The sequence below is a fragment of the Sus scrofa genome, chromosome 13 (assembly GCF_000003025.6).
Source record: "Sus scrofa isolate TJ Tabasco breed Duroc chromosome 13, Sscrofa11.1, whole genome shotgun sequence".
Taxonomy (NCBI): domain Eukaryota; kingdom Metazoa; phylum Chordata; class Mammalia; order Artiodactyla; family Suidae; genus Sus; species Sus scrofa.
In genome coordinates, this window is record NC_010455.5 from 34,025,539 (window position 1) to 34,048,879 (window position 23,341).

Sequence of the window (23,341 nt, forward strand, 5' to 3'; positions counted from 1 at the left end):
GGTCCCTGCCCTTGCTCAGTGGGTTAATGATCCGGCGTTACCGTGAGCTGTGGTGTAGGTTGCAGACGCGGCTCGGATCCCGCGTTGCTGTGGCTCTGGCGTAGGCCAGTGGCTGCAGCTCCGATTCAACCCCTAGCCTGGGAACCTCCATATGCCGCGGGAGCGGCCCAAGAAATAGCAAAAAAATAAAAATAAAAATAAAATAAAAAATAATAAACTTAAGTTCATCTGCTCACCATTTAAAAATCCAATACTGAGGAGTTCCCTTGTGGCACAGGGGATTAAGGAGCCAGTGTTTTCACTTCAGTGGCTCAGGACATTTTGGGGGGGGGGGGCGCGTAGCCAAAAAAAAAAGAGAGAGAGAATCCAATACTGAGAGACAGGTGCTGGGTAAAAGGAAAGATAGCTTTATTGAGGAAGTTTGCAGTCCTGGGGAGAAGGTGGTCTTATGTCCCCAAACCCAAACCCCATTCTTTGGGTTCTGTTTGAAGACAAAATAGGGAAAAGAGGAAGGGGCTATGTGCTGAGAAGAACGTTATAGGGTATGTGATCATTTACAGTCTTTTGATTGGTTGGTGGTGAGAAGCTGGGAGTCAACATCATCAACACTTTGGTTCCTACCAGTCTGGGGTCTATATGCTTATGGGCAGAATACAGTTAATTTCTTCCACCTGGTGGGTGTTTCAGTAAAACATCTCAAAGGATATGGCTCAGAATATTATCTATAGCCCTTGAGGAGGAAGTAAATGTCCCTGACTTTGTTTAATGGCTAAACCATTGTTATTTTGTCTTGTTTGCATTTGTTTTTGCATTTTTTATCCCCGCATTTTCTGATTAAATTTATTCTCCAGCTAAAGTTTTTTTTTTTTTTTTTTTACAAGAGGCAGGCAGAGGGCATGGAGACGAGAGGTCTGTCCCAGGAAGGCCCCATAGGTCCTATTCGTTGACATCTGTCATCACTCAAAACTGATCACAGCAATGATATTAATGTCAATCACCCCAATCTCTGTCTTCTGCCTTCTATCCTTTAGAGCAGAGGTCAAAAAACTATGGCCTGCAGTTTAGTGGTTGTTACAGAGACTGTACAGACATCAAACCTAAGATACTATCTGGCCCTTTACGGAAAAAGTTTGTCAACTCCTGTCTTAGAGCCATTGCTTCTTAGGCATTAATCTAAATGTTGCTTCACATTATTCACAACAGCCAAGACATGGAAACAACCTAAATGTCCATCGACAGATGATTGGATTAAGAAGATGTAGTATATATACACAATGGAATACCATTCAGCCATAAAAAAGAACAAAATAATGCCATTTGCAGCAACATGGATGGAACTAGAGACTCTCATACTAAGTGAAGTAAGTCAGATAGAGAAAGACAAATACCATATGATATCACTTATATCTGGAATCTAATAAATCACACAAATGAACCTGTCTACAGAAAAGAAACAAACTTATGGATGTGGAGAACAGACTTGTGGTTGTCAAGGGGGAGGGGGAGGGAGTGGGATGGACTGGGAGTTTGGGGTTAGTAGATGCAAACTATTGCCTTTGGAATGGATAAGCAATGGGATCCTGCTGTGTAGCACCGGGAACTATGTCTGGTCACTTGTGATGGAGCATGATAATGTGAGAAAAAAGAATGTATACATGTATGTGTGATTGGGTCACCTGCTGTGCAACAGAAAATTGACAGAACACTGTAAATCAGCTACAATGGAAAAAATAAAAATCACTATTAAAAAAATATTGCTTCGGTCCTAAGGACTTCATGGAAATTGACCTTACCCATATATATTTTTTTTCTTTTTTGGCGACCTTATAGCATATGGAGCTCCTAGGCCAGAGATCAGATCCGAGCTGCAGTTGCTACCTAAGCTGCAGCTGCAACCTAAGCTACAGCTGCAGGAACGCCAGATCCTTAACCCATTGTGTCAGGCCAGGGATCAAACGTATGTCCCGATGCTCCCCAACATCACCAATCCCATTGTGCCACAGTGGGAATTTCTTGATCTTACCAGTATCTTATTACCCATCGTGCTGTCACCCCTTGTCCCCAGCTTAGATTCCACTGTCTGTTGAGCATTCTCTTACAGTTTTACCACCATTTGCCCTCTCTCTCTCCACCTTTGGATGAACACAACACTTTACATCTTGCACCAGAGGAGCTGAACTTCCCTGAAGAAAAACAAATCACCATATTGCATGGTTTAGGTGTATATTCAGGACAACAGGTGGATAAACTTCTCAAGATATTTCTCTGTTATTTTGCTTCTTGACCTGAAGATTTCACATTCCTTCTTCTCTTTTCAAATGGGCAGTTCCTTCTCATTTCCTCTTACCTTCAAATGATGATGTTACCACACAGTTAACTGAGGAAATGGCAGCAGACTGGACCCCCATCTCCCTATCATCTTGGCCTTCATCTCAGCATCATTTGCATACCTTTGGCCTTCCTTGGTTGAAATGAATTGTCTTTGCCCCATCTGAGGCCACCCCCTCCACTTTGCTCTTCTGGAGCTTTTTCTTTTACTCACTCTCACTTCTTGCCTTTGCAATAGCATCATCCTGTAATTTCATTTCTTTCTCTAAATCAGTATCTACCTTTTCATCAAATCATTCCCATTGACATACAAAGTGCCCCAAAATTAAATAGTTCATCCTTGACTATCTCCTATTCCAGTTTTTACAAATCTCCTCATAGCAAATACGTTGTCACTGTCTCCCCTTCCAGATCTCTCATTCTGTCCTAAACTCAACTCCAGCTGAGCTTCCCTTACCCCCAACTCTGCAGAAATGATACTCATCAAGGGGATTCAATGAGAGAGATTGTTGGCAAAAATGACCAAAATTACTTCCCTTGACCATTTACCCAATCTATTTAATTCAAATTCCTCCCTGAATATTCCCTTTTACTTACCTCCATTCCTTCCCTCCCACATCAGTCCATCAGGAAGTTGCCTTTGGCTTCATCTGTGCAACACAGCAATATCTACAATGTAGCAGAGTATGAAGACTGCATAGAAATGTAAAATGGGGTAACTACTGTGGAAGAATTTGGTGGTCTCAGAAAGTTAACTATAGAACTACAGGAGTACTTCTAGATATATACCCAAGAGAATTGAGAACATACGTTCAAACAAAAACTTTATAAAAAATTTCATAGTTGGATAGTAGCCAAAAATTTGGAAACAACCCAAATAGATGAATGGCTAAATGAATTGGCTAAGTGAATTGTAGTACATACATACCATGGTATACTGCTCAGCAATAAAAAGAAATGAACTACTGATGTATACAACTCGTACAGATCTTAAGAAAGAGTACAGACCTGAGAGTGATGGAACCACTACCTCCCAAGTATGGGAAATTTAAGGGATCACAGACCTTAGGGGATTTGAACAAGCTATTTCCAAGTCATGGGCATTCGATGTTGTATAAGAAAGAACCAGTCGGCCCAAAGTTGCAGGTAGGGAAGGTGGGTTTCCATAGTTATTTAAAGATGCTAGTGGAGTTCCTGTTGTGGTGCAGTGGAAATGAATCTGATTAGGAACCATAAGGTTGCAGGTTCGATCCCTGGCCTTGCTCAGTGGGTTAAGGATCTGGCATTGCCGTGAGCTGTGGTGTAGGTCACAGATGTGGCTCGGATCTGGCATTGCTGTGGCTGTGGCGTAGGGCAGCAGCAACAGCTCTGATTAGACCCCTAGCCTGGGAACCTCCATATGCCACGGGTGCAGCCCTAAAAGGACAAAAGACAAAAATAAATAAATAAATAAATAAATAAATAAATAAATAAGACGCTAGTCCTATATCTTGGTTTTCTGGGCACAGCAGGAGGTAGAACATGTGTTAGACTTGGCACAGAGTTTACAGAGATAAACCTACCCAACTTTCCCCTCTAAACTCTGATTACAGAAGTTTATTGACGCACTGCCAGAGAGAGATGGAAAGATATGTTACATCTTCGGCCAAAGGTAGGTCAATGGAGACCCTAAGAGTTGAGGGGACCCTAACCTGCAACATGTCCAATCACAGTCACCTGGGAGTGATGGCTTGTCTTCTCTGTGGCCCATGGCATGGGATGGTCAGGGATTTTTGTCATCCAAAGCGGGGTACATCTGTGAGTGAAAGGTAGCGCTATGAAAATTAATGCTCAGGAACAACAATCATAAACTAAGAATGTCCCAGGCCAACCAGGATGAGTGGTTGTCCTATCCACAGCTGGAACGAATAGAAATGGACTCATCTTTGGTTGTCCTGTTGTCCTAGTTCCTTCATGGTCTGAAAAGGTGGGTGTGAGTGAGACATGGAGACGTGGTTGTAGGGAGAAGGAACTCTGACAAACGGGAGTCAAAGCATGCCACTGGTTTGAGGAGTGGGTGGTGAGGGCTGTTTTGGGGATGCATAGTCAAGTACAGGGAAACCCAAGTCTGGAATTGTGTGCGAAGTGTGTGTGTGTGTGTGTGTGTGTGTGTGTGTGTGTGTGTGTGTTTCCGTGAGTGCATGTGTGTGGATGTTAACTGAAGTTCAAGGTGTGAGAAGCCAAACAGGTGAGAGTGAGGAATACCAGAGAAAGACTCCAAACTGTGTAGAGAAGGCACACTTCTAATACTATGACGTGCTGGAGGGAGCCAGCAGGTGGCGCATTGGAGCTGGAGTCAAGCATGAAAAGAGGGCAAAGCCTGACCCTTCTTCAGCCTGCGGGCGAGGTCTGCAGGGAGGGCTGTGCGTCCCAGGTAGGTGGTCAGGCCCAAGTGGAACATAGTAATCCTCTGACCCACAGATCGTGATGTTCTTGTTCTAGACTGGCCACCCAGGTCCAAGTAACCAGGTGACAGCTAGGGCAGGTGCACCTCGTGTTACAGCTGAGGATCCTGAGACTCGGAGGTCAGCGTGATGTGTCTGCTCATGAAGAGTGGTAGAGACCCCTCGTCTGGTCTTTTTGCTCTAGCCTGTGGCCTGCCCAGTGCTGAGGAAGTTCTGAGAAAGGGGCCATTGTTGACAAAGGGTCAGGACCCCTTTCCTGACTCACGCCAGGGCTGAGAAGGGTTGCGAATGTTTCCTGAGTGACCCTTCTTTTTCCTTGCAGCCCCCACCCCCAGTGAAAAAGCCACCCCCTGACAATCACTTGAAAGCAGTAAAGATCCAGGCCTGGTGGCGGGGCACCTTGGTGCGTAGGACGCTGCTGCATGCTGCACTAAGAGCGAGTATCATTCAGTACTGGTGGAAGCAGAAGCTGGCAGAGCTGCTGGAGAAGAGACGGCGGGCTGCACTGGAGTATTATGCCCGGCAAAACTGGGCAGCAGTCAGACTCCAGTCTTGGGTCCGCATGTGGCGTATCCACCTTCGTTACTGCCGTTTGCTTAATGCTGCCCGCATCATCCAGGTCTACTGGCGCTGGCATAATTGCCATACCCGTGGCTTTTTCAGGGGCAGCTATGAAATCACAGCAAGCCAGCTCAGACTTGAGCTTGAGATCTTTCTGGGGTCACAGGTCTGTCGGATTACAGACTGCATCCCCTTCCCAATAAAGAATTGGCCAGGTCGACTCCAACACTGAGTCATGACAGGCACTCCAACACTCTGTCAGACAAGCTCCACGAGGTCCTTGTCTCGGCAAAGGGTCAAGGTATATGGTGGCAGATGTTGGGCTCCTCACAGGTCAGCTCTGTGGGAGCGGCAGGAGTTGTCTGCAGTCCCATGTGGAGGAGGATTTTAGGAGCCAGGTGCTAGATCAGCAGAGTCTGTGCTTGATTAGTAATGTCTGCCATGGGGAGGTGAGATGGCATTGCAGGGCCACCGAGTCAGCCAGCACCAGGGAAACTGCTTTGTAGCGAGGTCTGTGTTTATGGTGCCCCCCGCCCCTTATAGCCGCACAGCGTGGAGCCCTGTGCCATCTGATGCTCTTAGTCGTTCAGTGGCTTCTCATTCAATTTAGAACCATTCCCAAGCCCTCCCTCCGGGGTCTACATAAGCCTGCACGGTCTGGCCTTGGCCATCTCACCCTGTCGCCAGGGTCCCCCCGGGCAGCTCTGCTAATATCAAATAGACCAGCAGCCTCCCATCGCAGCTCTCTGCCCTTGCTGCCTCCTCTCCTTGGGTTGTCTTCTTGCAAGTAGAGCTCTCGCTCCATTCAGGTTTGTCTCTGCTCTCTGTTCCTTCCAAGGAGGCCTTCTTTGGTTTGACCACCCAAATGAGACAGCTTTTCCCGCCGCCCCCTTCTGTGTGCTCTGGCTCCTGGCTCTGCTTTCCAGCTTCAGTCCTCATCCCCGCAGTGGTTATCTTACCCCCTTTTCTGTTTTCTGTTCCCCCAGGAGAGGTGAGCTTCAGGAGAGGAGGGACTCTGGGTTCAGTGCTGTGTTCCCAGGACCTAGAACAGCGGGGTCTCGCTCCCTCTCGGTATGCTTTTGTCTGTACATTTTTATTGTCTGTATGTTGTGACATTTTGACATCATTTTTAAAAACCCCTTGCTGGCTCGGGTGGACTCCCCCTCCCAGTGCTGGCCAAGTCTTTGAGATGGCAAAGCACTCAGCCTGGAGCCGGCCTTTGATGTGCAAACTAACCAATCCAGAGCCTTACCTGCTCTCTCAGGCCTGTACACCCCAGAGGGCAGTATTCCTGGGCCTCACTCATCCCAGCTGGGCATCTGGGGGACAGCCCTATAATTTAGAGCCCACCCAAGTTACTCAAACTAGCCAATGCTAAACTGCCTTGCCTTTCCCACTCCAAGAAAGACCATGGCAAAAGTTCTTTTCTCACCCCTGTCTTCTGCCACTTGCCCAAATCTGATGCGTCCCTTGTGACCCTGTGTGACCTGAGGAGATCTGGAGATCACACTGTGCCACAATGGTATGTATCACCAGCATCTTGGGAGTTTTGGTTCAATCCCCATACTGGCACAGTAGGTTAGGGATCTGGCATTCCACAGCTGTGGCTTAGTTCGCAGCTATGGCTTGGATCTGATCCCTGGCCTGGGAGCTCCATGTGCCACGGGGTGGTCAGGGGGTGGGGCGGGGGGGGGCGGGAAATGACGCGACCTCTTCTCTAGGATCTGTAAGTATGATAAACCTTGTTTACTGTGCCCTTTCCTATTCTCTTGTGGCTGTCCCTGGACATCACATAAAGTGACATAAAATATGTATATACAGGGCTTATAATAGAAGTTAAATTCACATAACCATTTTAGATTAATCACATAATATTTTGGAGTTGTGCCCACAACATGCAGAAGTTCCCAGTCCTGGGATCGAACCTGCCCCACAGCAGCAACCTGAGCCAGATCCCTAACCTACTGAGTCACCACAGATCTCCTAATCATGTAATATTAACTATTAACATAAGAGTAATAATTCAGTGTCATTTAGTGCACTCACAATTATGTAGTTTTTTTGTTTTGTTTTTTGTTTTTTTCAAGTCTGTACCCGTGGCATATGGAGGTTTTCAGGCTAGGGGTCGAATCAGAGCTACAGCCACTGGCCTATGCTACAGCCACAGCAATGCCAGATCTGAGCTGTGTCTGCGACCTACACCACAGCTCACAGCAAAACCGTATCCTTAACCCACTGAGCAAGGCCAGGGATCGAACCTGCATTGTCACGAGCCATGATGGAAACTCCAAGATTGAGTTATAAAATATTTTTATCGTCCCAAACAAAAACTTCATACCCATAAAGCAATCACTTCCTAGTATCTGCTTCTCCAGCCACTGGCTGCATTGTCTCAATAGATTTATCTAGTTTGGGTTTTTATGTAAATGGAATCATGCAATATTTTGTGTCTGGTTTCTTTCACTTAACATGATGTTTTCAAGTGTCATCCACATTGTAGCATGCAATGTGTACTTCATTACTTTTTATAGTGTATTTCCTTTGTCCAAATAATTCACACTTTATTTATCTGCTCATCAACTGATAGACATTTAAATTGTTTGCACCTTTTGGCAATTGAGAATAATGCCAATATGAGTAGCAGCTACACGCTTTTACATTTCCACTAGCAATGTACAGAGTTCAAACATTTCTATGTCCTTGCTAATACTGTTATATTCCATTTGTGAAAATTCTAGCCATCATAGTGGGTGTGAAGTGGTATCTCATGGTTTGTTTTGCATTTCTCTCATGATGAAGGGTATTGGGCAACTTTATGTGCCTTTTGGTCATTTGTATATCTCTCTGGAGAAAAGTCTATTCAAGTTTTGAAAAAAATGTCAATTGGATCGTGGTTGTCTTTTTGTTATTTCTATAAATATTTAGGTAATGAATTAATACACAATTCTATCCAGGTTGTATTTGTGGCTTTACTATGGCTCGAATCTTCCCTCCTGCGTTTGAGTCCAGCATCTCCCAGGCCCTCCTGGAGCTGGAGAGGAACTTAGACCTCAAGGCCCAGCTACAGGAGCTGAACAATACAGCCACCAAGGAAACTGAAGTTGATGGTAGTCAGAAAGCTATTATAATCTTTGTTCCCATTCCTCAACTGAAATCTTTCTAGAAAATCAAGGTCTGGCTAGTGCGTGAGTTGGAGAAGAAGTTCAGTGGGAAGCACGCTGTCTTTATCACTCAGAAGAGAATTCTGCCTAAGCCAACTTGGAAAAGTCATACAAAAGAAATAATAGTAACAAGCAAAAGCCTCCCAGGAGCCACACTCTGACCACCATGCATGATGTGATCCCAGAGAATTTGGTTTCCCCAAGTGAGACTGAGCAAGAGAATTCGTGTGCAACTAGATGGCAGCTGTCTCCTAGAGGTTCATGTGGATAAAGCATCAGAACAATGTGGAACACAAGGTTGAAACATTTTCTGGAGTCTATAAGAAGCTCACAGGCAAGGATGTTAATTTTGAATTCCCAGAGTTTCAGTTGTAAACAAAAATGACTAAATATTATTCACAACCCCACCCCCCAAAAAACAATTACAAGGGTTTCAGGAGTTCTGTGCCAGGGTCTGGGGGCAAAGACCAATATATATTCCCTATTCTCTCACAAGTCAATAGTATCTTGGTGAAAGAAATAATCAAAGGTGAAGGGGATATGTCAAAGAACACAGAAGCCTGCCTGAAGGTCTCCCAGTGGCCAAATTGAGGTCAATTTGAGCACCAAAATTATTCTGATGACAGCAGATTATAACCTTTGAATTAAATAGGAACCCATCAGTTCACACTGACATAAATTAGTAAATGAAAAATTAATGAGAAGAGAAATGTCTTCCTTACAATAGAAAGCAACTAATACATGTAGAAAAAATTATGGTATTAGAAATTCAGTGGTTAGAAACAATCATAGTAATGAATAACTCAGGCAAGAAACATCAAGAAATGCTAATCTGAAGGTGTGGACAAGCTGGTAGAGCAGGAAGACCCTGAGCTTACCTCCTCCCAACAGTCACACTAAAATCACAACTATTTTCAAAGCAACCATCTATGAGGATGACCTAAAGACTAGCAAAAAAGATAACCTAAAGAAAGAACCACAATAAGATAGATGGGAGGAGTGGAGACACAGCACAGTCAAGACCCACACCCCAGGGTGATGACTCACAGACAAAAGGATGATAAGAATTGAGAGGTTCTCCCCAAGGAGTGAGGGGTCTGAGCTCGACATTGGGCTCCTCAGCCTGGGGATCCTGCACTGGGATGGCGAGCCCCCAGAATTTCTGGCTTTGAAGGCCAGTGGGGCTTATGTGGGGAAGGGGAAAGCTGGAGGGCCATAGGAAACAGACTGTTCTTCAAAGTTTCACAAAAACCTCACATGCTCTGAGACCCAGCACAGAGGCAATAATTTGAAGGTAATTCGGAAAATATTGCCTTTTAAATTTACCTTCCATCCCTCATTTTTGTTTTCTACTTAATTAATGTTAAATTTTTATCTTTATTTTACTGCTTTCTAGATTCCTGCAGGGCACTGAGGTTCTGAAACCTGAGTCAAAGGAAGACAGGAAGTGTTTAGTCCACCGAGACCATAGGGAGCTGTACAGAGATACACTGCCGTGGTCACCTCCCACCCTCCCGTGTGACTGATAGTGAGAAAGAATGGGGATGGGCCTCGCTGGAGGAGAGCCTTGGTATGGAATGGCACTCAAGTGCTCTGTCTTCCCACTCTGAGCTCTGGTACCTCTCTGAGAGAAGGGGAGGAGGCAGGTGGTACACGTTCCCATGAAGCTTGTTTCTGAGGAAGACTCAACTTATGTGGCAGATATCCTAATCCTCATGTCATAAAGCAATTATTAACTCATAGTTCCCCCCTCATATTACTCATGCCAGACCTTGGGAAGTAGAGAAATCAAGGCTAAAAAACCATCTAGAGACAAGCCATGGGGATTCGATTTTGTGTAAGAGATGTGACCAGTTCTACTAGGCAGGCTCAGGGTGGGGTGAATCACCCTGGATTCCACAGGTTTGGGGAAAAGAGGGGAAGCCAGCTGAGGCAGTGGGTTTCTTTGTGCAAAGCTATAGAGAGAAACAGCAATCTTAGCTCATCCATTCATTTCCGGTCTTATTCTGATGACAGACAGAAGGCAATGTAATTTTAATTGTAATTGAGGACACCGAAGAAATAACTGCCTTGAAGAAGAAGAAGAAGGAGAAGCAGAAGCGGGAAAAAAAGGTAGGTTAAATCTCCATATAGTTAACAGATATCCAGAACACTTATGTCTGTGTCGTGAGGGTGTGGGACGGTGCCGCTTATGGATCCAGAGTTTAAATGATCAGGAATCAACTCAATATTGGCTCATTTTTCTCCAGTACCTTCTCAGCATGGGCCCCCTGTGTCTGGGTTTATTGACTGTGACATGAAGAGTGAGTAGAGAGAATGAAAACCCTCAAGAAATACATGAGCTGGGGGATGAGAATGTGAGGACTCGAGTTAGAAAATAGAATCTAGGAGTTCCCGTTGTGGCGCAGTGGTTAACGAATCCGACTAGGAACCATGAGGTTGCGGTTTCTATCCCTGGCCTTTCTCAGTGGGTTGACGATCCAGCGTTGCCGTGAGCTGTGGTGTAGGTTGCAGACGCGGCTTGGATCCTGAGTTGCTGTGGCTCTGGCGTAGGCCGGTGGCTACAGCTCCGATTAGACCCCTAGCCTGGGAACCTCCATATGCTGCCGGAGCGGCCCAAGAAATAGCAAAAAGACAAAAAAAAAGAAAAAAGAAAAAGAAAATAGAATCTAATTCCAGTATGGAAAGCTTGGGAGTAGAATATGTGATGAGGATGTTAAAAACCCACGGCCACATTGAAATACCCTGTTGGGGCAGGAAGAAATCAGCCAATGGGACTTGAATTAGCAGAGAATACCAAGCAAAAGAGTTATGAAGCCAAACCTCCCAAATACAGTAAGTGCTGAAGAGGTAGAGTGTGACTAGCAAAGTCCCTCTCATTCCTCAGACACCCTGTTAATTACTAGTGGCTTTCCCCCTGATCCATGCACCTATGAGATAGTCAAGAGGAGGGTGCTGTGACTCTGAGTACCAGGTGATGTGTCCATGTTGGCAGGGACGGACTCACCACCCAGGACTTCTGCCTCTTAGTCAGTGTCCTAACTCCCCCAAACTCTTCAAAAAAGGGCTGACTGTTAGGAGAATCCAGGCCATTTCCAGGAATATCTGAGAAGTTGGTGGCAGGAAGTTTCCTGAGTGGTCTCTCTTATCTCTGCCTAGGAAAATTTAGAAAAAAGAATAAAAGCAGCCAAGAAGATCCAGGCCTGGTGGCGTGGCACCCTGGTACGCCGGACTTTGTTGCATGCAGCCCTCAGGGCCTGGATCATTCAGTGCTGGTGGAGACTGACCCTCCAAAGGCTGCTGCAGAAGAAGCGGAGGGAAGCCCTGATCTCCTACGCACACACAGAGAGGGCACTGGTCAAGCTCCAGTCATTGGTCCGTATGTGGCGAGTCCACTGGCGATACTGCCAGGTGCTCAACGCCATCTACATCATCCAGTGCCACTGGCAATGCCACAACTGCCAGACCTGTGCCCTCCTCCGAGGCCACTGTGTAGTCACAGCCACTCACCTGCAGTTTCACATTGAGATCATTAACCCCTAAGGGATGGCATGGAGGGGCACTATGTTTCCTGTCCCCAGTAAAGGTCTAACCGGATCAGGTATGTCTCATGATCTCCCCTCAGTGAATGGAAATTTTGGGACTGAAGTCATCCTGCTTCATCTTCTCCCTGGGAAAGAACTTCAGTGAGGTTTTCCCCTTGTGTCTATGTACCCCGTTCTGGACTGACAATGCCACATGCTATTAAGTTGTCAAAACAGAAATTGAGATCCTAGTCTACCCTGATATATAACAGAGCCAGAAGTCCCAGTTCCCATCCCCAACCCCATTCCTTTCTCCTCACTGGGGATCTGAGAGACAGGTGAGCTGCATCTTCCTGAAGACTCTGGGTACCTCTGCACATGAGAACGAGCTCAGGCACTTCTCTGTCTGCCTGTGGCTAGGGATTGGCTGGGGCCTCAGATGCCTCAGACAAGGTATCTTTGGCAATTACCTCATGTAAAGGCCAACATGTGGCTGACTCTCCTGGGAGCAGTGCAGTGCAGCCCCAGGTGAAAGACAGGGGCTGGCCTTAGTGATAGTGTAACTGAGATGTTGGTGAGCAGGTGATGACTCTGGGGACATGGCACTTCAACTCCATCTTCACAAGTCTTTTACTAGAACTCCTCTCCCTGAGGGCTGTGCAACAAACAGGCTCCCTCCAACATTACCCCACCCCTACTCTTGTCTCCATTCTCACACCCATGGTTGTACTAAGCAGTGCTGCTTTACGGAAATTTCTGTGATGATGGAAATGTTCTGCATCAGTGCCATCCAGTGTGATAGCCACTAGCCGCACATGGTTGTAGAGCACTTGAAATGCGCCTGCTGCAACTAAAGAATTGAATTTTAGGAGTTCCTGCTGTAGATCCCTGTTGTGGCTCAGATTCAGCGCCTGGGCTGGAAACTTTCATGTGCTGTAGGTGCAGCTATTAAATTTTTTTTGAATTTTTAAATTTATTTAATTTAAATTAATTTAGGTTTAAATAGCCACATATGGCTAGTGGCTATTCCATTGAATAGTGTGGCTCTAGACCGCACCATTACCAGTAATTGTACTATTGCCCGATTTGCTTTTTCTAGAGTTCCATTCTCTTTTTACTTTACTCTCGCCTTCCAGTTCACCTTTCAAATATCCCTAATAGAATATTTCTTTAATGTGATAAGGTCTTCCAATCTTTTGACCCTACCAACTTTTTACAGCCGTCATCCATGACAAGCCCCTATATCTTTCCTTACCTGGTTCAGATTCTATACTTAATTATTGTAATCTCTCCCCTGCATAACTGGACTTCCTTTGGCTCTCTCTCTGCAAATGTGTTTGGGATGAACTCTATCATCTGCTGCTCTGTGCCTGCAGAAGAGTGAGCATAGCTAGAGAAAAACAACCACGATGCATGGTCTCAGTTCCTATTCATGACTGCAGATCTCCACTGGACAAGTTTCCCAATAAATTTCTCTAGTGTGTTTGCATTTCTTTTTTCTTTTTTGGTTCCCCGTGGCATATGGTGTTCCCGGGCCAGCGACTGAACCTGCATCCTGGTACTGCAGAGATGCTGCCAATCCTGTTGCACCATAGCAGGAACTCCTGCATTTCTTTTTCCTGAGTTGAATAATTCATACCATCCCTTCTCCCAATGTCCAATAACACTTCTTTTGACCTAAATAATGTTGATGTATATCACCATTAACTGAAGAAATGGGAGCCGACTGGATCTCTGTCTCCCTACCACCCTATTCTCCATCCCATCTCCACCTGGACCACACTGGTTACCTTCCCTCCAGCTGAAATTAATGAAGTCTTTGATCTGATCAAAGGATAATGCCCCCTCCACTATCCTGCTGCCATCTCAAGGTATTTGATCCTGCATCTTTAACCCCACTATCCAAATTATCATTTTTTTTCAGTGTAAATGTAACTTTTTTAGGCTTTTAAAATTTTTTTGTTTTTTAAATTATAGTTGATTTACAATGTTGGACCAATTTCTATACATCAAAGTGACCCAGTCATACATACATAGACATTTTTTCTTCGTATCATCCCACATCACGTTTGGTCCCAAGAGACTGGACACAGTTACCTCTGCTGTACAGTAGGACCTCATTGCCCATCCACTCTAAATGTAATAGTTTCCGTCTACTAACCCCAAACTCCCAGTCCCTCCCATTCCCTCCCCACTCCCCCTTGGCAACCACAAGTCTGTTCTCTATGTCTGAGTCTGTTTCTGTTCTGTAGATAGGTTCTTTATTCCATATTATAGATTCCACATATAAATGATATCATATTGTATTTGACTTTCTCTTTCTGACTCACTTCACTTAGTATGAGAATCTCTAGTTGCATCCATGTTGCTGCAAATGGCATTTTTTTATGGCTGGGTAGTATTCCATTGTATATATGTACCACACCTTCCTAATCTAGTCATCTGTCAATGGACATTTCGATTGTTTCCATGTCTTGGCTATTGTGAATAGTGCATACAAGTGCATGTATCTTTTTTTTTTTTTTTTTTTTTTTGTCATTTTGCCTTTTGAGGGCCGCTCCTGCGGCATATGGAGGTTCCCAGGCTAGGGGTCGAACCGGAGCTGTAGCCACCAGCCTATGCCAGAGCCACAGCAACACAGGATCTGAGCCGCGTCTGCGACCTACACCACAGCTCACGGCAACATTGGGTCCTTAACCCACTGAGCAAGGCCAGGGATCGAACCCGCAACCTCATGGTTCCTAGTCGGATTTGTCAACCACTGAGCCATGACAGGAACTCCGCATGTATCTTTTTAAATTGCAATTTTGTCCAGATATGTGCCCAGGAGTGGGATTGCTAGATCATACGGTAGTTCTATATTCAGTTTTCTGAGATACCTCCATACTGTTTTCCATAGTGGTTGTACCAATTTACATTCGCACCACTAGTGTAGAAGGGTTCACTTTTGTCCACATCTTCTCCAGCATTTGTTATTTGTAGACTTACTAATCATAACAATTGTGACTGATGTGCAGTAGTACCTCATTGTATTGTACCTCATTGTAGTTTTGATTTTGCATTTCTCTAGTAATTAGTGATGTTGAATATTTTTTCATGTGCCTGCTGGACATCCCTATATTTTCATATACGTTCATTTAGGTCTTCCGCCCGTCTTTCACTTGGGTTGTTTGGCTTTTTTGTTGTTGAATTGTATGAGTTTGTATATTTTGGAGATTAAGCCATTGTCAGTTGCATCATTTGAAACTATTTTCTCCCATTCCATAGGTTTTATTTTCATTTTTTTTATGGTTTTCTTTACTGTGCAAAGCTTGTAAGTTTGATTAGGTCCCATTAGTTTATTTTTGTTTTTACTGCTATTGCTTTGAGAGACCCATCTAAAAAAAAAAAATTTGTGTGGTTGATGTCAGAGAATGTTTTGCCTATGTTCTCTTCTAGGAGTTTTATGGTCATGTATTATGTTTAAGTCTTTAAGCCATTTTGAGCTTATTTTTGTGCATGGCATGGGGGTATGTTCTAATTTCATTGCTTTACATGCAGCTGTGCAGTTTTTCCAGCACCACTTGCTGAAGAGACTCTTTTTCCCATTTTGTATTTTTGCCTCCTTTGTCAAAGATTGATTAACCATGGTGTCTCAGTTTATTTCTGGGCACTCTATTCTGTTCCATTGGTCTGTATGTCTGCTTTGACACTGTACCACACTGTCTTGATTATTGTAGCTTTGTAATATTGTCTAAAGTCTGGGAGGGTTATGCTTCCTGCTTTGTTTTTTTCCTCAGAATTCCTTGGCAAGTCTGGGTCTTTTATGGTTCCATATAAATTTTTGTATTATTTGTTCTAGTTCTGTGAAAAATGTCAAAATAGGTAATTTAATAGGGATTGATTGAATTAAATCTGTAGATTGCTTTGGGTTGTATGACCATTTTAACAATATTAATTCTTCCAATCCAGGAGCATGGGATATCTTTCCATTTCTTTGAATCCTCTTTAATTTCCTTGATTAATGTTTTATAGTTCTCAGCAGGTAAGTCATTCACCTCCTTGGTCAGGTTTGTCCCTAGGTTTTTAATTTTGGGGGGTGTGATTTTAAAAGATATTATTCTTACTATTTATTTGCTTTTTAGGGCCATACCTGTATCATATGAAAGTTCCCAGGTTAGGGGTCGAATTGGAGCTGCAGCTGCTGGCCTACGCCATAGCCACAGCAAAACAGGATCCAAGCTGCATTTGCAACCCACACCACAGCTCACAGCAATGCCAAATCCTTTAAAAGGTATTATTTTTATATTCCCTTTCTAATAATTCCCTGCTAGTATACAGAAATGCAAGTGATTTTTGAATGTTAATCTTGTATCCTGCTACTTGGCTGAATTTGTTGATCAGTTCAAGTAGTTTTTGTGTGGAGTCCTTAGGGTTTTCTATATATAGTATCATGTCATATGCATAGAGTAACAATTTTACCTCTTCTCTTCCAATTTGGATAATTCTTTTGTTTGTCTGATTGCTGTGGCTAGGACTTCCAATACTACGTTGAATAAAAGTGTTGAGAGTGGGCAGCCTTGTCCTGTTTCAGATTTTTTAGTGGGAACGCTTTCAGCTTTTCTTTGTTGAGTACTATATTGCCTGTGGGTTTGTTGTAAGTGGCTTTTATTATGTTGAGATATGTTCCATACATACCCACCTTGGTAAGAGTTTTATCATGAATGGATGTTGGATTTGTCAAATGCTTTTTCTGCATCTATTGAGATGATTTTTTTTTAACTTTTCTTTTGTTAATGTGGTGCATTACATTGATTGATTTGCTTATGTTGAACCATCCCTGTGAACTTGGAATGAATCTCACTTGGTTGTCTTATATGATCTTTTTTATATGTTGTTGGATTTGGTTGGATAAACTTGTTTAGAATGCACATGGAGTTCCCAGGCTAGGGATCAGATCCGATCCACAGTTGCAACATACTTGCAGCATACTCTAATCATGCAACCAGACCCTTCACCTACTGTGCTGGGCCAGAGATCGAATCTGTGTCCCCGCATTCCAGAGACAATCCCATTGTGCCACAGCCAAAACTCCAAAAAACGCAATCTTAATTTCTTTTCCAGCTCTGTTTCTCCTCATAGTAAAACATGCTGTCACTGTTTCCACTTCTGTTTGTATTATTTTTTCTTTAACTCATTCCCATTAGCCCACTATCCTTCTCACTCCACTTAAGACTGCCCTGATCAACATCATCAGTATTCCAACTGGCCAAATCCAACGGTTGTTTCTCTGTTCTTACCTTAAGCAGCCTCTGTACATCAGGTTACATAATTAGCTACTCCTTTCTTATAGAAATACATATTTTTAAAGACAAATAACAAAAATCATACCACTTAATCTATAAATACTTTTACATCTTTAATAGATGGGACCTTTGTAAAAATATAACCTCAATATTATATATTTAAACATTGACAATAATTCTTTAATACTATAGAGTATATATGTGCCTAATAACTGAGCTTCAAGATACCTAAAGCAGAATTTCCCTATGCTCTTTTGTGGTCACCCACTACTCTACCACCAGATCCCAGAAATCACTGATCTGTACTCTATGCCTATTTTCCCTTTTCCAGAACACCATATAAAAGGAATAATGGTAGCCTTTTAAGTCTGGATGGATTCTTTCATTTAGCATAATGTATCTGAGACTTCTCTGTGGTGTTGTGGGTATCCATTTGTTTTCATTGCTGAGTGATATTCCATTGTATGGATATTACCAGGAGTTTTTACCAATTGAAGCATCTTGGAGTTGTTTCTAGTTTGGAGTGGTTACAAATTAATTTGTTATGTATATTTATGTAGTTTTTTGTGAGAACCTAAGTTTTGCCCTTTACTTGGTTAAAAACCTAAGAATGGAAGCTTCCAATTCTGGCACAAGATGGTATCAACTTACTTTCCCCTTCTCTTCCCCTTTTGCCTTCATTGCCTGTGCTTTTGATGTCATGAACAGAAAAAAAAAAAAAAAATCACTGCCAAGACCAATGTCAAGCAGCTTTTCCCTGGTTTCTTCTAGGAGTTTTTTGGTTTCATCTTACACTTAAGTCTTTGATCCACTCTGAGTTGATTTTTATATACAGTGTAAGAAAAGAATCCAGCAGAGCCTCCTTGCCTTCCTGCTTGCATCTCTCACAAGCATCCTATCTTAATAAATCTATTTCTTGTCTATAAAAAGAAAAAAAGAAAAGAATCCAGTTTCAGGAGTTCCCGTCGTGGCGCAGTGGTTAGTGAATCCGACTAGGAACCATGAGGTTGCGGGTTCGTTCCCTGCCCTTGCTCAGTGGGTTAACGATCCGGTGTTGCCGTGAGCTGTGGTGTAGGTTGCAGACGCGGCTCGGATCCTGCGTTGCTGTGGCTCTGGCGTAGGCCGGCAGCTACAGCTCCGATTCGACCCTTAGCCTGGGAACCTCCATATGCCGCGGGAGCGGCCCAAGAAATAGCAAAAAGACAAAAAAAAAAAAAAAAGAATCCAGTTTCATTCTTTTGCATGTGGATATCCAGTTTTCCCACCATTTATTGAAGATCATCCTTTACTAATTGAATGTTCTTGGCTCCCTTTTCAAATGTTACTTCACCATACATAGATGTATGTGTTTATTACTGGGCTCTCCATTCTGTCCCAATGGTCTATGTGTTTTTATGCCAGTACCATAATGTTATGACTATTATAGTTTTGTAATATAATTTGAAATCATAAGATGTGATGCCTCCAGCTTTGTTCTTTTTCCTCAAGAATACTTTAGCTACTCAGGATCTTTTATGGTTAGATATAAATTTTAGGATTTTTTAATCTATTTCCGTGAAAAATGCCATTGGAATTATGATAAGGATTGCACTGAATCTATAGATTGCTTTGGGTGGTAAGGATATTTTAACAATATTAACTCTTATGAATCCTGAACATGGAATATCTTTTCATTTATTTGTATTTTCTTCCATTTCTTTACTTTTCAATGTGTAGATCTTTCACCTCCTTGGTTAAATTTATTCCTGAGTATTTTATTGTTTATTTTTTCAAGGCCACAGCTGCTGCATATGGAAGTCCCCAGGCTAGGAGTCAAGTCGGAGCTGCAGCTACTGGCCTATGCCATAGTCACAGCAACACGGGACTTGAGCTGTGTCTGTGACCTACACTGAAGCTTGCAGCAACACCAGATCCTTAACCCACCAAGCGAGGCCAGGGATCAAACCCTCATCCTCATGAATACTAGTCAGGTTCATTAACTGCTGAGTCATGAAGGGAACTCCCAGGTTATTTTTAGTATATAGAAATGCAACTGATTTTTTTTAGTGTTGGGTATCCTGCAAATTTACTGAATTGGTTTATTAGTTCAAACTATTTGCGGAGTATTTAGGATCTATTTGAAGGCATAACTTCCAGGAGCTTAGGCAGTAAATTGTGGTTAATTTTGGTCAATTTCAGCTCTTAGCACAGTACTGGCTATCCATCTCTGATACCTTAGCCTCCAGCACTATAGCAGGCAGCTATAAATGCATTCTGGAGAAATTTATGCACAGCTTACAGAATCCAAGGTGAGCAATAAATAATTTGTCCTTCAAATATCAGGGATCTGTGCTTAGATTGCTGATGGCTGCTTGTGATCATGGAGGTGCAGAAACAGAGGCAGGGGCCATTGTTGCATTCCCAACCACAATTGTTGCAATACCTTTCTGCTCCAGCTGTGACTTCTAGGGGATTTAAAGAGATGAAACCTTTTCTTCCTCCTTCCCTTTTCTCTTTTTCACTTTTTGGGAGCCAGACACTTAAGGACCAGGACACTTAAAAGCAACCACTTATAGGAGTTCCCTAGTGACTCAGCAGATTAAGGATCTGGCATCATCTGTGCTATGCCTCGGGTCACTGCTGTGGCATGGATTCAATCCCTGGCCACTTCCACAAGGAATTTCTGCATGCTGCAAAGCAACCACATATATAGGGGAATTAAAAAAGTCATCGTGGGAGTTCCCATCATGGCTCAGGAGTAATGAACCCGACAAGGATCCATGAGGAAGCATGTTCAATCCTGGCCTCACTCAGTGGGTTAGGAGTCTGGTATTGGCGTGAGCTGTAGCATAGGTCGCAGATGCAGTTTGGATCCTATGTTGCTGTAGCTGTGGTGTAGGGTGTGGCTGTGCAGCAAATGTAGCCCTAAAAAGCAAAAAAAAAAAAAAAAAGTCATGTGTACATCCTGGGGAACAGGCTCAGAAAAGACTAGAGAAGACCTTAAGTTTATGTCTTATACTGATCCCCAGCACAAAGATACTCTACAACAAACCATCACCAACAACAAAAACAATAAAATTAGGGAAAGGGTGAAAACCTGTTCTCTAAAATAACCACATTATGAGATTCAAATATCCTGTTTTCAACAACAACAAAATTACAAGGCATACAAAGAAAGGGGAAGATATGGCCCATTCAAAGGAAAAGAGTAAATCAATAGAAGCTGTACCTGTGAAAGACAAGACTTAGTATAAAAAGACTCTGTGAGTTCCCATTGTGACTCAGCAGAAATGAACCCGACTAGTCTCCATGAGTGTGCAGATTCAATCCCTGACTTCAGTGGGTTAAGGATCTGGCGATGCCATGAGCTGCCACAGACACAGCTCAGATCCTAAGTTGCTATGGCTGTGGTATAGGCCAGGAACTGCAGCTCCGATTTGCTGCAGGTGCAGCCTTAAAAAAAAAAGAGAGAGAGAGACACTAAAACAACTGAATCTTGAAGACTTTATGCCAAGTGAAATAAGCCAGTCACAAAAGGACAAATATTGTATGATTCAATTCATAAAAAGCATTTGGAGTAATAGAATTCAGAGAGACATAAAGTAGAATAGTGGTTGCCAGAGGCTGGGGAAGGGGAGAATGAAGAAGTATTGTTCAATGAGTACAGAGTTTCAGTTTTCCAAGATAAACAAAATTCTGGAGATGGATGGTGGTGATAGTTGCACAGCAATGTGAATATCATTGTTACTGAGCTGTTTACTCAAAAATGGTTAAAAGGGTACATTTTGTGTTATGTATATTTACCACAGTTTTTAATAGTATTTTTTAAAGACTCGGGGAAAAAGCAAAAGATGACATAGGCCTCCATGTTTCACAACTATCCGGGGCATAATTTACACAGACTCCACTGTGAAGGAGTCTCCCTGAAGTTGGCAGTCTTGGCAATCCTACAACTTCAACTTTCCTGCCCATAGCAGACATTGCTATTCGATCAGAGGCCTTGCTCATCCGGCACTAGACTCAGAACCCTCCACTCTGTGCCCCAGGCAACCCCTGCCACTTCTTTAGGGCAGATTTATGAGATGCCAGGTATTTACCATCATTAGCTCAGTGACCTTGAAGTATGTCTGATAAAGAGATCAGGAGACACAGATATAGCAGACCTGGTCATTCCTTTATTGGAAGGGGTATGCATTGTTGTACTCTGCAAGCTTGTGAGCCCAAAGAGATTTCAAGTTGAAGATTCAGTTGGTTTTCTTTGAGGTCGTAATGGCCCTGTATAAAGCCACGGGTATGGCAACTATGCCAGCGCCAGTAGACCTGGATAATGCGGACAGCATGGAGCAAACGGCAGTAACGGAGGCGGATGCACCACATACGGACCCAGGATTGTAGCTTAACAACAGCCCATTCTTGTCGCGCGTAGGACTCTAGGGACATCCGCCGCCTCTTCTCCAGCAGCTTTGCCAGTTTCTGTTTCCACCAGCACTGAATGATACATGCTCTGAGAGCTGCATGCAGCAGCGTCCGGCGCACCAGGGTGCCCCGCCACCAAGCTTGGATGAACACAGCTGCCTTTTGTTCTGCTGATAGCGCAACTCTCGCTTTGGGGCCTTGCAAGAGAAAACAGGAGACACTTAAGAAATGCATACATCTCGGCCCTAAGGTGTGGCAGGAAGTGGCCCCTTTCTCTGACATTTAGGAGAGCAGTGTGGACAGCAGCAGGACCTCAAAGACCAAGTAAGTGTCCTGCTTCTGCCACTCTCTGATGAACATCGTCTTGCCTTCTGGGTCTTTAGAATCTCCTTCTGTAGAAAGGAGGTACACTTGTACTTGGAAGCTCACCCGGTTTTAATGGACCTAGGTGACCATCAGAGCAAGGACACTCTGTCTAGAGGTAAAAGGGATACATGTTTCACCCGGACCTGACCACTTACCTGAGATCCATGTCTCTTCCCTTCAGAACCCTCTCATCTGGTAGAAAAATGATATCTTTTGTTACCCCTGCCCTCTCACTTTTGACTTCAAGTTAAACCTACCTGCCATCTCCCCTCTGCCTCATCAAAATATTGAGTCCTCACTTCACACACTTTATGAAGACCTTAACACCATTTAACACATATACCAATACATGCATGTGTACACACACACACATACACACATGACCCAGTCTTCCTCTACCTTTGCTTTGCATCACAAAGAGGATTGCATTACAATCCCCACTTTGTAGCTCTCAACTCTGTGTTTTCTGGGTTCACACCCTTTGCCCTCCTCCTTGGCACAATGCACACACTTTAGCTAGATTCACCTCTCTCAGCCTAAAAAGGTAATAGTGAAAGGACAACTAAAGAGGAGTCAGTCCCTGTTCATTTTCTGCTCTGTGTTTGGTGGCCATTCATCCCGGTTTGCCTGGCATACCCTGGGTTTACGCCTGTTGTCCTGGTGTAATGCTGATTAGTGGCCTTTTCACTCACTGAAGCATCTCCCTTTGGACAATAAATTACACAGTCACAGACCTTTGCATCACTCCACTGGACCACAAAAGTCAGAGATGTCACAAGTCAAGGCTCACCCCAACACAGTGCAGCCTGGATCCTCCTACCCATGGAAGGGTAGGAGGGCAGTGATAGTGGTGTGGGCAGGGTGTTGGGGGTGGAGTCCCTCTTCTCTCCTTTGCTCCTTCAAGCTCTGTTCTGTCAATGCAACTTCATGGTTATCTTAGATGATAGTTTGGAAGATTTTCTGTCCTTATCAGAGTTTAGAGAGAAAAACATGAAAGTAAGGGCACTCTCCCCACTACTGAGTACCAAGTCATCCACACACTAGGCTTCCTGGACTTTCCTAGGATCTGAAACACAGAGAAGGGATCCCATCCTGAAGTAACTGTGGGAAAGTACTACCTTCCAGAAAGCTTGGGTAAATCTGTCTCTTACAAAATATTAAATGCCCAGGACCTGGGGTGGATAGTCACATCTCCTCAGTACACACTCTACTAAATTACCCATGGTTAGGGGCTAGATGTTTCCATCGCTCTCAGGTCTGTTCTCTTGTAGCCCCTC

The 23,341-nt window shown here is 43.7% G+C and overlaps 3 protein-coding genes and 1 pseudogene across 4 annotated transcripts; 3 read left to right on the forward strand and 1 right to left on the reverse strand.

Moving 5' to 3' along the window:
• On the forward strand, positions 3,921-6,920 carry LOC100738971 (IQ domain-containing protein F5-like). Of its 2 annotated transcripts, XM_021071135.1 has the most exons (3): positions 3,921-3,979; positions 5,095-5,328; positions 6,320-6,920. In XM_021071135.1, the coding sequence occupies exons 1-3, from the start codon at positions 3,959-3,961 to the stop codon at positions 6,326-6,328; spliced, it is 264 nt and encodes an 87-aa protein (XP_020926794.1). In that variant the 5' UTR covers positions 3,921-3,958; the 3' UTR covers positions 6,329-6,920. The 2 variants fall into 2 exon arrangements, with proteins under 2 accessions (XP_020926794.1, XP_020926793.1); XM_021071134.1 differs by having other exon boundaries at positions 5,095-6,918.
• Positions 8,171-9,632, forward strand: LOC110255261 (annotated as a pseudogene).
• LOC100739013 (IQ domain-containing protein F2) lies at positions 9,552-14,073 on the forward strand. Its single transcript, XM_021069806.1, has 3 exons — positions 9,552-9,683; positions 10,511-10,606; positions 11,654-14,073. The coding sequence occupies exons 1-3, from the start codon at positions 9,552-9,554 to the stop codon at positions 12,035-12,037; spliced, it is 612 nt and encodes a 203-aa protein (XP_020925465.1). The 3' UTR covers positions 12,038-14,073.
• LOC100620512 (IQ domain-containing protein F5) lies at positions 21,438-23,341 on the reverse strand. The gene is made up of 2 exons (XM_003483180.3): positions 23,284-23,341; positions 21,438-21,895 (listed from the first exon to the last, which is right to left on the reverse strand). Exons 1-2 carry the CDS (start codon positions 23,285-23,287, stop codon positions 21,450-21,452), a joined length of 450 nt encoding a protein of 149 aa, XP_003483228.1. The 5' UTR covers positions 23,288-23,341; the 3' UTR covers positions 21,438-21,449.